Source organism: Lycium ferocissimum, chromosome 12 (assembly GCF_029784015.1).
Source record: "Lycium ferocissimum isolate CSIRO_LF1 chromosome 12, AGI_CSIRO_Lferr_CH_V1, whole genome shotgun sequence".
In the NCBI taxonomy this organism is placed as follows: Eukaryota; Viridiplantae; Streptophyta; class Magnoliopsida; order Solanales; family Solanaceae; genus Lycium; species Lycium ferocissimum.
This window is the reverse complement of record NC_081353.1, coordinates 50,695,118-50,710,011: the sequence shown is the minus strand read 5'-3', so window position 1 is coordinate 50,710,011 and position 14,894 is coordinate 50,695,118. Positions and strand designations below refer to the sequence as shown.

The following is a 14,894-nucleotide window of genomic DNA, read 5'->3' as shown; positions in this document are numbered from 1 at the left end:
GGCGTCCGTCCTTTTCTTGTTTCATTCATATCTTCAAAAACATGTTTTGATCCACTTTTTTTATTTATGTCGAAAATGATTGATCTTTATAAGGGTATATATATCCAATCCAATTCATCTTAATCAGATATGTTTGATTTTTTTTTTTACAGGGTTATATGTATTTTCAAGAAAACTTGTTCCCTTTATTAGTTTGTGACAAAAAGGTTAAAGTTTCAATCTTTTGTTGTTGAGGTGAATTGGGTATCTTTTTTTTTTTTTTAAATAGCAAGGTATCTTTCTTTTGGCTTTTTTTTTTTTTTTTTTTTTTTTGTTGGGTTTTTTGTATTTTTGTATGGGGAGTTTTTGAATTGATTTTATTACCATATCAAGAATTGGCTTCTTTGAGAAGCTATGGACAGTCGATTTTGATATGTATATATGGATTTGGAGAATGTTGATAAATGTATTATGAGTAGTAAAGAATAAAAAACAGTCCTATAATCAGTAAAGAGTTTGTTTGATTCTTCAATGCCAGCCACTTGTTAGGGGCTTTAGTTTGTTGGTTGGATTTAGACCCTTTTTTAAGGTTGATTTGTTAAAGTAATTGGATATGAGTTTTGTTATTGAATAATGAGGTTATAGCAATCAGAGGCGGAGCCAGGATTTGAAATTTATGGGTTCTGAATTAACAATCTGTACGTGTTTAATGGATTTTTAAGACAAATAGAGGGTTTGAATCAGAGCTACTGGGTTGGGATGAACCCGTAGCCGATACTCTAGCTCTGCCCCTGATAGCAATGAGAGGCAAAGGCCTATATATTGTCGATGGATGCCTCGAATAGGACATTCTCTGATCTTTTAAAGTTACTGAAATCGTGGATCCCTTGGCGGTCTGAGCCTGATAATGTATCGAGGGATTTTTGGATGCCCGATCATAGTTGTCGGGTATGTTATGATTGTGATACTCAATTCACATTGTTTAATCGTAGGCATCATTGTCGTCTATGTGGACGGGTTTTCTGTGCTAAGTGCACGTCGAATTGGGTTCCAGCTCCATCTAGTGAACCAAGGCCACTACAAGAAGAGTGGGAAAAGATTAGAGTATGCAATTACTGTTACAAGCAATGGGAACAAGGTTTAACTTCTAGTGTTCATCATGGACCTCGGGTTGCTAACGTGCATACTAGTTGTTCTTCGCCTTCTGCAGCCAGTTTTATCAGCTTCAAGTCTAGTGGAACTGGTGATAGTAGTAGCATTACCTTTACTTCAGTGCCACAGTCTTCTGTAATTAGTCCATGCAAATCGGTTGTAACGGAATCTTCTCTAGACAGGCAAAATGTTGCAACAGCTAGAGGGAGCTATGATCCTGCTAATACAGGGGTTTTGGACAACCAATATGCATTTTGCGCAACAAGGTACATCTGACATCTTCTATGATCAGTTCAATTTCGATCAATTAATGAAAAAGAAATCAAACCAACTGTTATATTGTCAATGATTGTTGCTTGGAAAGTTGCAACATTTATGAGCTTCTTTGTTTTGCAAATGCGATTCAAACCTGTTCTGGAAAACGATTTCCTTGAGCCGAGGGTCTATCAAAAACAACCTCTCTACCCCACTAAGGTAGGGGTAAGGTCTGCATACACCCCACCCTCCCCATATCCAACTTGTGGGACCACACTGGTTATGTTGTTGTTTGTTTGTAAATGTGAAGGGGTAGATTGCCTTAAACACTATGGACATCTCTTACTAAGTAATGAAGAAAGCATTTCTGACCCTATTTCCCATATTATATGGACATCCTAACTCTGAGGTATTGTCCTCTCATTATGCTTGATTGCATGTTTGAATCCTCTCAGGGATTTGTGCTAAATCAACCACATAAACTCACGTGTCTCTAAGGCCGTAGCTCAATACTCAGGTTCTGCACCAGATGTTGCAATTGCCTCTTGCTTCTTACTTTTTTAACGACATCAAGTTTTCACCAATCAAAATGGCACCTGTAGGGATTAGTGTGTATGATTGTAATCCACAAACTGATGTAGGAGACACACCTTTTTACATGGCTTAACCTTTGGGGTTGGAGGTACATCGTTTGGGATTAGATTGATTTAATTTTTTCTCTTCTCTAGAATTTAATTTGTTTCTCTGCTCCTCTCCTTCTGTCAATCATTCTTAACTTTCTCTCCAGAATATACCGATGTGGATCTCACCCAAGGTTGTGGCCTAGTGGTCAATGAAGTGGGTTAAAAACCATGATGTTTCAGGTTAAAATCTCAGCAGAGACAAAACGCTAGGTGATTTCTTCCCATCCGTCCTAGCCTTGTTGGACAGAGTTACCTGGTACCTGTTGCTGGTGGGGAGGGGGTAGGTATCCCGTGGAATTAATCGAGGTGCGCACAAGCTGACCCAGGCACCACGGTTATTAAACAAATATATACCGATGTAGACCATCTATCAAAGAGGGTGATCTGGACATATCTGCATCTACATATGCTATATTATCAGTGTTTCCTTAGTCCTCATATGGAAGGTTTTGTTGCTTTTAATATACCGAAGAATGCTCTCTCTCAACTCATACTTGGGCACTTAGGATATGGGGCTCAATGCCAGATATTGACCTCTGGAAATCCTTATCTTTTAATTCCGGGTATTTAGCTGTCTTCCTTGCAAACTCTAAAGTAAATCACCAGGCAGGCTTTTTCTCGAGCAGCATTCCAGTGACTATCTTGAGATTCCTACAATGGGCTAACCATACTGACAGTGAATGAGATATCCAGTTGTGTAATGTTAAGAACTTAAGATAGGTCAAATTTTTGAGCTATGTAAAAGAATACACGTATTAACCAAAAACTTCAAGGTTATTAGTGGATGAACCCAACACTTTTAGAAATCTATTTGGAAGCTGGACAACTATTAATCCAACACCCTGTTGCACGCGTAATCCGATTAATGGGATCACACTTGAACTTTAAACTAAAACTTACGAGTGAGGGAATGGGCTTGGAAAGGTTTACCCTTATGTGAAAAGAGAGACGAGAGGAGAGATAAATTGTTTTCTTGATGATTAAATTCAATATAAAGGAGCTCTTTAAATAAGAGTTGTTAACTACTCTTAAGAGTATGTTAACTTATTTAAAAGGATTATATTTAATGCAAGATAACCTCCTAATTTAGACACAATATACTAGACTAGCCTACAGAATTCTCTACAATGAATCTGAACATATTCTTGACGACAATGAATCGGACATGTTCTTAACAATTTGAACTTCTATTACCAAATGTGCAATTTGTTCCAATAAGTTAAAATCTTCCCTCTCTTAAGTAATCCAGCAGAAAGTAAAAGAAATGATACCAGAAGCAATTTGGCAAAGCATTGATAACCGAAGTTTGTTGCCTCGTTAAGGCCCTTGTGATGGTTGATGTGTGGGCCATGCGTGTCCTTTTGTTTACAATAGGCCAACCATCTCCCTGCAACCAGACGGAAAGTCGGAAACATGATGCTACTTCTTCTATGCAACTTGCAAGGTAATTTGTCAGCGATACGACCTACCTCTGAAATAATATGAGCACCCAACCCAAAACCTTAAGGCAATGGGAGGAGCGGCTCAAGACATTATAAACCTCTCGGGAGACCCTTACACAATTTATGAGTGACTTGACATGATTCGTGATGTTGAACTAGAACAGTTAGAACAACTTTGTTTGCAGATCACATGGCTCTCCTCTTATATTACTTCATTCATTCTTGAACAACATGCAGTATTTTTGGAACCTCTTCCTTGTTGGACCGGCTCTTCTATAACCTACATAGTACATGCTGCTAGACATATGTTTGTATAACAAGGAGCTTGGCAGTAGTGTGGATAGCATATATATCTTTTGAGTCATTTACGTCTTGAACAGTCTTATGTCTGAGAGGAATGTGTCTCATCTGCAGTAAGATTTATTTATTGCACTTTGATTTGTGTATGAAAACTTTGTCCTGAGCGAACCAATTATTTTGTGAGTTGCTTTGCATTTGTAGTTACCTGCTGTTCCCACTACTTGTGTCTAAGAACACATTTCAGTATCAGTTAACTGTTTGTTGCTACATTGTGGAATCAGGAGTGATGATGAAGAAGACGAATATGGTGTTTACCAGTTAGATTCGCAGGGCCATTTGGTCAATAGCTACTATGGTCCCGCTCAGTATGACGAGATCAAAAAGGAGTATGGACCACATAAAGAACACCCTGATGGAGAAGCTATGGATGAAAAAAGTGTGAGCAGCTCTTCCTTACACAATAGTTTTGATTCCCAGGCTTCCGAAGAAGTCCAACAGATTGTAAAACAGGACATTTCTGATGAATGTGAAGTTCCTTCGTCCATAAATGTTGCAGAAGATGTTAATGGGGAACCTGTGGATTTTGAGAACAATGGAGTTCTGTGGCTTCCTCCTGAACCAGAGGATGAAGAAGATGAAAAGGAAGCACTTATGTATGATGATGATGATGATGGCGATGCTGCAGCAGAGTGGGGAGGTTTACGGTCATCAAGCAGTTTTGGAAGTGGTGAGTATAGAAGTAGGGATAGGTCAAACGAGGAGCAGAAAAAGGTTGTGAAAAATGTGGTTGATGGCCACTTCAGGGCTTTAGTATCCCAGCTTATGCAGGTTCAAGGCCTTGCCATTGATGAGGAAGATGAAAAAGAGAGTTGGCTGGAGATTATTACATCCCTATCATGGGAAGCTGCTACACTTCTGAAACCAGACACTAGCAAGGGCGGAGGGATGGACCCTGGGGGATACGTAAAGGTGAAATATGTAGCATCTGGGCGTCATAGTGACAGGTAAGAGAAAATAATTTTCAGTTTTGTCCACAATGCCTTTCAGCTTGTGTGTTGGATCCTTGCCTCTTATGTTACTAGGATAAGGAGCAACAGAAAACTTTTTAAATTGGAAAACAGGAGCTTTGTTGACGTTTCATGTTCGTACACTGTCTCTCTCTCTCACACAGACACACACACACACACACACATGCACACAATACTTTTGTTAGCTGTGATTTCTGAAGAAACTTTGAAATACTAGAGTCTCTCTCTGGTACAATTCTATTTGATACCTGGCTTATTCTCCAGAACCTGTATTTCTTTCCTTAAGAAATATTTGGTCAAAGTGGTTTTTTGCAAATTACGAAGCAATGACGATAGATTTGACATAGTGCTTTTCGCACGATGACTTGTGAACTAGATATAGTTGTGCAAGGTAACAACTTATGACATACATGTTGCAGCTTTCTTTTGCTCGTGAGTGTATTCTTCGTCAAGATTAGAAATCATTTTTCTTCTTCTGGTGTAGCCTCTATCTTTTATACCTCTTTATGTTGTAGCATGTTTGTTGTGTTCTTGCGTACAACCGAAATAGTATTCCTCTGATATGAAACTTTGTCCCCTTAAACAGTGTGGTGGTGAAAGGAGTTGTCTGCAAGAAAAATGTAGCTCATCGACGAATGACATCCAAAATAGAGAAGCCTCGCATATTAATCCTTGGAGGGGCTCTTGAATACCAGCGCGTCTCTAACCACTTATCAAGTTTTGATACTTTGTTGCAGCAGGTTTTGATGAATAACCTTGTCTTCCCATATTTGGAGCAGATAGTGTTTAGATATTGTGCTTATAGATGTGTGTTGCTATTTAGGAAATGGATCATCTCAAGATGGCTGTTGCCAAAATTGATGTGCACCAACCAGATGTTCTTCTGGTGGAAAAATCCGTATCTCGCTATGCACAAGAGTACCTCCTGGCAAAGGACATATCCCTTGTCTTAAATATCAAGAGGACACTTTTGGAGCGTATAGCCCGCTGCACGGGTAGTCAAATAGTACCTTCAATAGATCATTTCTCATCTAGAAAGTTGGGATTCTGTGACACGTTCCATGTTGAGAAGTTTTTTGAAGAGCATGGTACAGCTGGACAGAGTGGAAAGAAGCTGGTGAAGACTCTAATGTACTTTGAAGGCTGTCCAAAGCCACTGGGATGCACTGTAAGTCTATCATCAATTACTACAACTACAGTTGTCTTACTATGTTCTAAAAAGACACTTGACAACCTGCAAATTGGTGGTTTCAGTCTCTTTTCATGGTCAAGTTATTCTTACGACATCATATGTGTACATATTGCAAATTTAGTCATATGGACTTCTACATAATATTTTGGGCTCTCATGTTATTTGTTGTCTCAGGTATTACTCCGTGGTGCAAATGGAGATGAGTTGAAGAAAGTAAAGCATGTCTTTCAATATTCAATTTTTGCAGCTTATCATTTGGCTCTGGAAACCTCTTTTCTTGCTGATGAGGGAGCATCTCTACCTGAACTTCCTCTGAATTCTCCAATAACTGTAGCACTTCCAGATAAATCATCAACTATTGGCAGGTCAATCTCAACAATACCTGGTTTTACCATTCCTTACGCTGAGAAAACTCAATCACCATTATCTGGTGGTGCAAACCTTTGTGCTCAGAAAATGGTTATGACAGAGTTCCCTACTGCTGCAAGCACTGATACTGCCTTCCTTGGGCCCTCCCTGTCTGGTTCATCTGTGGACAGAGGTATTGTGCATATGATAGAGTCTTCCAGATTAAAGCCTTCAGTAGCTAACAATATCCAAGATGCCCAAGGATACCATTTCTTGTCTACCGGTTTTGCGCCTTCAGATAAAATCGAACAGGGTTGTTTGTCAAAGAATGTCCAAAATGGCAGTGTGGATGTGAACCAAAGTGGCTCAAATCCAATGGTTTTGCAACTAGACGGAAAAAACGTTCATGATGAACCAGCTTCATCAAAGGAAGAGTTTCCTCCGTCCCCATCTGACCATCAAAGCATTTTAGTTTCTTTATCGTCCCGATGTGTTTGGAAGGGAACTGTCTGTGAAAGGTCCCATCTCTTTCGGATAAAATACTATGGGAACTTTGATAAGCCACTGGGTCGATTTCTACGAGACAATTTGTTTGATCAAGTAAATCTCTCCCCTGTCCTTTCCATGTTTGCCAGAAACATTAAGAATATAATTAAGAGACTGGAAAGATCTTTTATCGATTCTTTTTTCCTTTTCTTCTGCAGAGTTATAGATGCCGTTCATGTGAGATGCCTTCAGAAGCACATGTTCAGTGTTACACTCATCGACAAGGCAGTTTAACTATTTCAGTTAAGAAGCTGCCAGAGTTTCTTTTGTCTGGCGAAAGGGAAGGAAAAATATGGATGTGGCATAGGTGCCTGAGATGTCCAAGGGTTAAGGGCTTTCCTCCAGCAACTCAAAGAATAGTGATGTCTGATGCTGCTTGGGGCTTATCCTTCGGGAAGTTCCTAGAACTTAGTTTTTCTAACCATGCAGCTGCTAGCAGAGTGGCTAGCTGCGGGCATTCTTTACATAGGGATTGTCTTCGGTTTTACGGGTATGCTCTTATTCTGTTTGTTTCTTGCAGTGTTGTAAATCTAAGAGCATTTCAAATGTTTGTTCTCTTGGTTTGTCATGCTTAATAGTCAAATCTGTTAGGCATGATTTGCTGGTTTCATGTTCTGCTCAATTAACAGTACTTTTCTTCATTGGATTTTTTGATTGATTTCTATTGCTTCCTTCTTTGTCATGTTTGTTTTGCCTAGTGCTAGCTTGCAGTTTGTTTTGCCAATGTATGAAAATAATCTGCATAAAAGTTCTATAGGGTCTTGAGTTTAAAACTATGGTTCCCTTTTTATTTTCAAGTGTCTTTTGTAATGCTGTACCATCAATTATTATTGAGTATCTTTTGCAATGTTAATAAATTTGTGACATGTACAGATTTGGGAAAATGGTTGCTTGCTTTCGCTATGCGTCAATTGATGTTCACTCAGTGTGCCTTCCTCCTGCAAAGCTGGATTTCAACTATGAGAAAAATCAGGACTGGATACAAAAAGAAATAAACGAGGTGCGAATGTGATTCAGAATTTTGAGTGGTCTAAAGTGGCATCTGATCTCACTGTGTACTTGTTTTCATGGCATGATTTAAGCAGGTCATTGGCCGAGCTGAACGTTTGTTTTCTGAGGTTCTGAATGCAATCCGTCTTTTGGTGGAGGAAAAATGTGGTGGTCAATATAACAGCAGTGCTAAAGCACCTGAAGCAAGAGGTCAAATTGCTGTTTTGGAAGGAATGCTGTGGAAGGAGAAGGAAGAATTGGAAGTAAAGTCTTCACTTCTAAATATAAAATTGTCTCTAGATTCTGCAAAGTCTGAGATATATGTGTCCTTAATATGAAATCCCAAGGATACTGAGAATGTGAGTTGATTATAGATAAATTTAAGACCTCACCCGAATTTTCTGTTAATGAGTTTCAGATCTCAGTGGAGGTCAGTGACCTCTTATTCACTGCATATCATGGTCCTGCTTATATTACTAAGCGCTTTCTCTCCTTCTCTCCACACCTATGTTTGTGTCTGTTGTTGGGTTTTCGTGGCAGTAATTATGAAGTATGAGTCTCCGCTTGTTCTCTTTCACTGTAGTTATCTGAAACCTATGTACAAATAGGTCTCGCTATAATGATCCTAGTGATTGGATTTCTATGCTTAGTCTGATGGGAAATAAGACAGTGACTGTTCATGATTCAGTATTTGTTCTTTTATCACCTTGTGCTTGGGAGACAGAAAATGGTGGAATTGTCTCCTGCTGCCCATGATGCAGATTCTATTGACATCTGCTTTGATGCATCAGAACTTAACTTGCTTGCTATCATTATTAACCTCTTGCATTAAAACTTAAACTTTCATATGTATCATGATTCTAACATCATGTAAACTAATGGAGTGGGAATTCTCGATTGTCTCACTTTATGTTAGGGATTCAAAGCCAATAAATTTGTAAAACTATTGCTAATTTTCTTTTTATGGGTTTTCCTGGGTATTGTGTATTAGCAGGAATCTCTCCAGAAAATTCTGACCAAGGAGACGAAAAAGGCGCAGCCTGTCGTTGATATTTTCGAGATTAATCGGTTGCGAAGGCAACTTATTTTCCAATCTTATATGTGGGATCACCGTCTCGTATATGCAGCCAGCTTAGAATGCGAGGCTCATTGCGTTACTGAAGAGAAACCCCTAGTTGGTAATGATAAGTTCACTGCTCCAGATAATCCTGCCAGACCGAGTGACTGTTTGAATGTCGCTGATTCTGTTTCTTTAACTCCAATACTTGGTGAAAAATCTAATGATGGAGTAAGTGGTAGTCAAAAGAATCATGTGGACACAGATCATCAAGGATCTGAGGCTCTCTTTGATTCTAGTTGTGCAACTGAGAAACCAGCAGGTCTTCCTGCTGGAACAGAAAGTCAATCCGCAGAATCCAATACAGAGGGGTCTAGAGCCCTTTCTGATGGGCAGTCCTCGATCACGGATAGTTTGTCAGATACTCTTGAGGCAGCTTGGACTGGTGAAACTATTTCCGGTGCTGGAGTGCTGAAGGATGGTACTTGCAGATCTTCTGAACCACCTATAGCAGATTCTTCAACAACTAGATTAGCAGAAAAAGTAGATGTTGAAGACCCTGTGGAGGAACATAGCGGAACTAAGCCGTCTGGATTTCCTCCTTCATTATCCTCTAAGAGCTCTGAAAATGTGGAAGACGCCGGGGGATGGTTAGGTATGTCTTTTATTAGCTTCTACCGGTCACTGAACAAAAACTTTTTACCAAGTGCTCAGAAGTTGGATACGCTTGGCGAGTACAGCCCTGTCTACATTTCATCATTTAGAGAGTCAGAGGCACAAGGTGGAGCCAGGTTGCTCCTACCTGTTGGGGTTAATGATACCATTATACCAGTGTATGATGACGAGCCCACTAGTATTATATCTTATGCACTAGTTTCACCAGATTATCTTGCACAACTATCTGAAGAGCTAGAGAAGTCAAAGGATGCTAGTTTGGACTCTAACCTTCCACTGCAGTCCCAAGACTCAGGAAGTCTGCAGTCCGTTCAATCTATGGATGAAATGGTATTAGAATCCTTCAAAAGTCTTGGATCTACAGATGATGGTTTCTTGTCCTCATCCAGTAGTCATAGCTCTTCGGTTTTGGATCCGCTCTCATGCACAAAGACAATGCATGCCAGAGTCTTATTTTCGGATGATGGACCGCTTGGGAAAGTGAAGTACACAGTGACTTGTTATTACGCAAAGCGCTTTGATGCTTTGAGAAGGATATGTTGCCCATCTGAGATGGACTACATAAGATCTCTTAGCCGCTGTAAGAAATGGGGAGCCCAAGGAGGCAAGAGCAATGTTTTCTTTGCTAAAACCTTGGATGATCGATTCATTATCAAACAAGTGACTAAGACAGAACTGGAATCTTTTATAAAGTTTGCTCCTGCATATTTTAAGTATCTTTCAGAATCAATAAGCTCAAGGAGTCCTACTTGCCTGGCAAAAATTCTGGGGATCTATCAGGTATTTCTAACTACTCTTCATTACTCGATCTTCTTGAATTTTGTAATTAAGATTTATAAGGTCATTTGTGTTATCCGTATAGTCTTAGAGAGGAAAAGACCTGCAACAGCACAATGCCACATTTATAGTGAATCTAGTATTTCGTAAGGGGCAAAGACGATTATCGCATTTGGAAGGTGCGCTTAACATAATTTATAAATGGTTTATGGTTTAACTTGACAAATTTGAGTTACCACTTTGGGTTTGTAATTACTATTTACTTTCACCTGAAGTTTTCACTGGGAATGATCTGGTAAGGGGGACAGTCCATTTTCACTGATGTTTTTGGGTAAACGAGATACCTTTCTTTTTTGGTCCTTTGCCTATAGAAAAGAACGTAATGATCTGTATGAATGCATGGTCATCTTTATGGTCTGCGAGTTATAGTTGTTATGGTTCCATAGCCTTGTGGGTGAATTGACCACAAAACATCGGCTGCATATTTCTCTTCTATTCTATGAAGACAAACTTTGATGTGTAATTAGTGTCTAAAATAACAAATTTCACGATTGTTCCCTGACTCCCTCACCGTTCATATGCTTGGGCATTTTCATGAGACATGATATCGTCAATTATGATTATGAGTACCTAGTCATTTTGCATAGTTAACTCTGTTGTTTATGTGCAGGTGACATCTAAGCATCTTAAAGGAGGGAAGGAAACTAAAATGGATGTTCTAGTTATGGAGAACCTTCTATTTGGGAGGAATCTAACGCGGCTTTATGACCTTAAAGGATCTTCCCGGTCTCGTTACAATCCCGACTCTAGTGGAAGCAATAAGGTCTTGCTGGATCAGAACTTGATCGAGTCTATGCCAACTTCACCTATTTTTGTTGGAAACAAAGCCAAGAGACTTTTGGAACGAGCTGTCTGGAATGACACTGCTTTTCTTGCTGTAAGTTTATGCCGACTTGATTGGATATATTTGTTGCCTAATCCTATAAATTTGTGTGAGTCTATTTTTAGCAGATTTCTTTATGGTTTGGACTAATATAGTAGTTCTTCTTGCAGTCAGTTGATGTGATGGATTACTCACTATTGGTTGGTGTCGACGAAGAGAAGCATGAACTCGTTCTTGGGATTATTGACTTCATGAGGCAGTATACATGGGACAAGCACCTGGAGACATGGGTTAAAGCCTCTGGCATCCTTGGTGGACCCAAGAACGTGTCTCCGACTGTAATTTCACCTAAGCAATACAAAAAAAGGTTCCGGAAGGCAATGACTACCTATTTTCTGATGGTTGCTGATCACTGGTCACCTCTTACTATTACTCCCAACAAGTCACAGAATGATTTGTGTGGAGAGAACTCACAAAGTGGAAAATCTACGGAGTGACTCTGTATATCTGCTTGTATATTGATCGTATTGTTGGGATTCCCGGTTATACTAGGTTCATATATCTCTCCCCATTTTTTCAATTCTTTTGATATGCAGTTTGCAGTTCTAGGGGTACTCTCCTTAGTGAGGGAACACATCATTATTTGTTTAGAAGACATTGATGGAGGATTATAGCTTTAGTGAAAGATTTCTCCTGCATAGACATAGGTTTACCTTCAAGAAAATTCTTTTGTACATCTTTTTTTTTTTTTTTTTTTTTTTTCAATCATGATTTTTTCCTTGTGTAGAACCCAAGTTGTACATGAGTTACAAATGATCAATTGCTATTTTTGGTCGGTGCATGATTTTGGATTAAGTTTATGCTGCTGAAGTTAGTAACTCGATCTTTTATATAAATTTTGTCTGTTATCTTCTCTCCCCCCCCCCCCTCCCTGATGGGATTGATCTGTATGCTCACTTTATATTCCTTTTTGTTTATCTACCTGAAAATAAATGAAAGCAGAGTCACTCAAAAGTTTCCATGCGTTGGGCTTCAATATCTTTTGGTCCAAATGGTAAAAAGACTTTTAAGTGGCTCCAATATTCAAAGGCTGCAAAACTAGGGATAGTGTTACTGTGGAACAGCAACAACAACATGTCAATTCCAAGCTAGTTTGGTCGGTTGTATGAATCCTCGATATCACAAATATTCAATTAGGTCCATAATATTTCAACATTCCGTACTTAAGAATTATCTGGTTACTGTCGAAATTTATTTAGATAGTGGTTGAAGGATTAAGGCGCATTCCATCTAGTGACCAACCTCTATAGGATATCTTTTGTTTCTTCTGTATCATCAAGGGTCCATTTCTAAAGCCTCTGTATTAGGCAGCCAATATGTATCTTTGAGTTGTTTTATGGTTGAATGATTAAACATTCCCTGCTTTTATGTTAAAGTTGAAGCTTGATGCATCTTTAGAAGAAACAGGACTCTATAATTGTTTGAAGCTTGATGCATCTTTAGAAGAAACAGGACTCTATAATTGTACTTCCATTGTCCCTTATTGTAAACTGATTTCAGTCAGAGCCCAAAAGAAAAAAATGGCAAAAGGTCATTGGAAGCAAAACATTGGGTTGAAAGGGAAGGTGAATTGTCAATGCATAAATCAAACTATTTACATTTTCACCAGGGAAACAAGCAAGTCAATATCTCTTTTCTTTTTGTTAAAACATACTATTAGAACGACGATTATGAGTCTGAATAGAACAGAATGAAGACATAAGATTCATATAACAGTAGCTAATTAGTTTGGACTTGAGACATAGTTGATTGAGACACAGATACTATTAGAACAACTGAACAAGTAGACTTGGAAAGAGAAACAAGCTATCTTTATTCTGTTTCTTTTGTTATTATCAGCATGAGTCTGTTGATATTGCACAAAATCTGTTCATTCAGCAGCACCAGCTATATGAAGCCAATTTCTTTGGAGAAGCTCTATAATCTCTTCATCTCTGTACATTCACACATGTCATAGTGAGTCTTAAAAATTAGATTATGTATTTATTAGTACTAATCATTGCACTAATGTAATTATATACCTTGATTTAGAAGAAGACTTAGGTAGTTGGTGGCAGAAACGAGGGCCCTCATCATATCCTTCACATGTGATCTCTCCATTCTCATCTCTATAACAAACTACACCCGTTGACTTATCTTCAAATACCTATAAATATAAAAAAATATATATAAAAGGAAAATTGGAATAGCGAAAATGAAAAAAAAAGTACCTTATGTTGGGAGTAGTTTCAAAGTAATCCCTTAAATATTATATTGTGAGTAGATCTGATTCTTTAAATTTGCCAAAAATAGAACACTTTCAATTTCTGTCAAATATTTTAATAAACTCTCTGTTACATTTGAGGAAAATTATGAAAGAAAAAAGATTTAAACAGAACACCAAGAAAGTCCAATCAAATCCTAAAAATCACAACACAAAAACTGCATTAGGCACACAAAAAATACCAAAAATAGCAGCAGTTGCATATCAAAAGTTGTACAAGACCCTAGAAAATAGACCAAAAATAGCAAACCAACATGTACCTCCAAATGTGAGTTCCCGCTAAATCCTCCCCCCCCCCCCCCCACTGTTCTATCAAATCTAACGAATAGAGTTTGTTAAAATTTGACGGAACCAAATACGTTCACTTTTGGCTAACATAAAAGATCAAAACTGTATAGGAATATACTTAAAAGACTACTTTGAACATACCCCAGAGCATAAGGGAATACTTAAAAGACTACTTTGAACATACTCCCGAGCATAAGGGACCATTTTTGTCATTTTCATGTTAAAATACAGCAGGCGAGAGTTACCTTTTTGTCGCAAGGATCAAATGACACCCTTAATTTTTAAAAATCACATTGTATAGATTGGTGAAGTTTTGATTTTATAAGTATGTAAACTAGAGTTGACACTCCTTGACATAAGTTGATGGTTTGGTGAAATGGTTACGGGGTTGCTAAATTTCCCTAAAGTTGTGTGTTTGAACCAGGGTAGCAACATATTTATATTTTTTGACACCCCTTAATATAATGCTAGCTCCACCATTACATACAACCAGGGTACTGGTTGTGTATCAACATACTAGGTCCTACTTATGTAATCGAATCAATTCGTTCTAAGAAGAATGATAAAAAACAAAAATAAAAATTATGATAATTGTTTAAGCAATAAAAGAAAATACCTTTAGCATGTTGCTGGAAGTTGATCCCATCTTAAGTGGATTAATAGTAGTTGTAATTTCATTAGTGGTAGCTGTTGTTGTTGTTGTTGTTGTTGTGGAGGTGTTGATTGAAATATTGTCACTACTTGCAAACACCAAGTGTCTCTGAGCAGGCAGCCTTGTCCTTTTTGTGGAAGATGATTTGGTAATTAGAATAGCCGTTGAAAGAGAGTTTATCACAGCCATTGATCCTAATGGAGTGAAAAAAAAAAAAATCGAGGAGAAACTATAAACAGAATGCTAGTCTTTGCTCTGCAGTATTATTGTGGGACTTTAATTTATATTAACTGCTTGGTACTAGTTTTTTTTGGCGGTCTTTGT

At 38.3% G+C, this 14,894-nt stretch overlaps 2 protein-coding genes across 3 annotated transcripts; one reads left to right on the top strand and one right to left on the bottom strand.

Moving 5' to 3' along the window:
- Positions 1 to 12,167, top strand: LOC132040937 (1-phosphatidylinositol-3-phosphate 5-kinase FAB1B). Of its 2 annotated transcripts, XM_059431623.1 has the most exons (12): positions 1 to 312; positions 343 to 1,397; positions 4,093 to 4,815; positions 5,426 to 5,579; positions 5,663 to 6,007; positions 6,206 to 6,979; positions 7,084 to 7,415; positions 7,799 to 7,925; positions 8,011 to 8,178; positions 8,910 to 10,427; positions 11,095 to 11,361; positions 11,478 to 12,167. In XM_059431623.1, exons 2-12 carry the CDS (start codon positions 808 to 810, stop codon positions 11,802 to 11,804), a joined length of 5,325 nt encoding a protein of 1,774 aa, XP_059287606.1. In that variant the 5' UTR covers positions 1 to 312; positions 343 to 807; the 3' UTR covers positions 11,805 to 12,167. The 2 variants fall into 2 exon arrangements, with proteins under 2 accessions (XP_059287606.1, XP_059287605.1); XM_059431622.1 differs by having other exon boundaries at positions 1 to 1,397.
- A 959-nt stretch (positions 12,168 to 13,126) lies between these two features.
- On the bottom strand, positions 13,127 to 14,894 carry LOC132039901 (uncharacterized). The gene is made up of 3 exons (XM_059430453.1): positions 14,535 to 14,894; positions 13,389 to 13,513; positions 13,127 to 13,301 (listed from the first exon to the last, which is right to left on the bottom strand). The coding sequence occupies exons 1-3, from the start codon at positions 14,757 to 14,759 to the stop codon at positions 13,238 to 13,240; spliced, it is 414 nt and encodes a 137-aa protein (XP_059286436.1). The 5' UTR covers positions 14,760 to 14,894; the 3' UTR covers positions 13,127 to 13,237.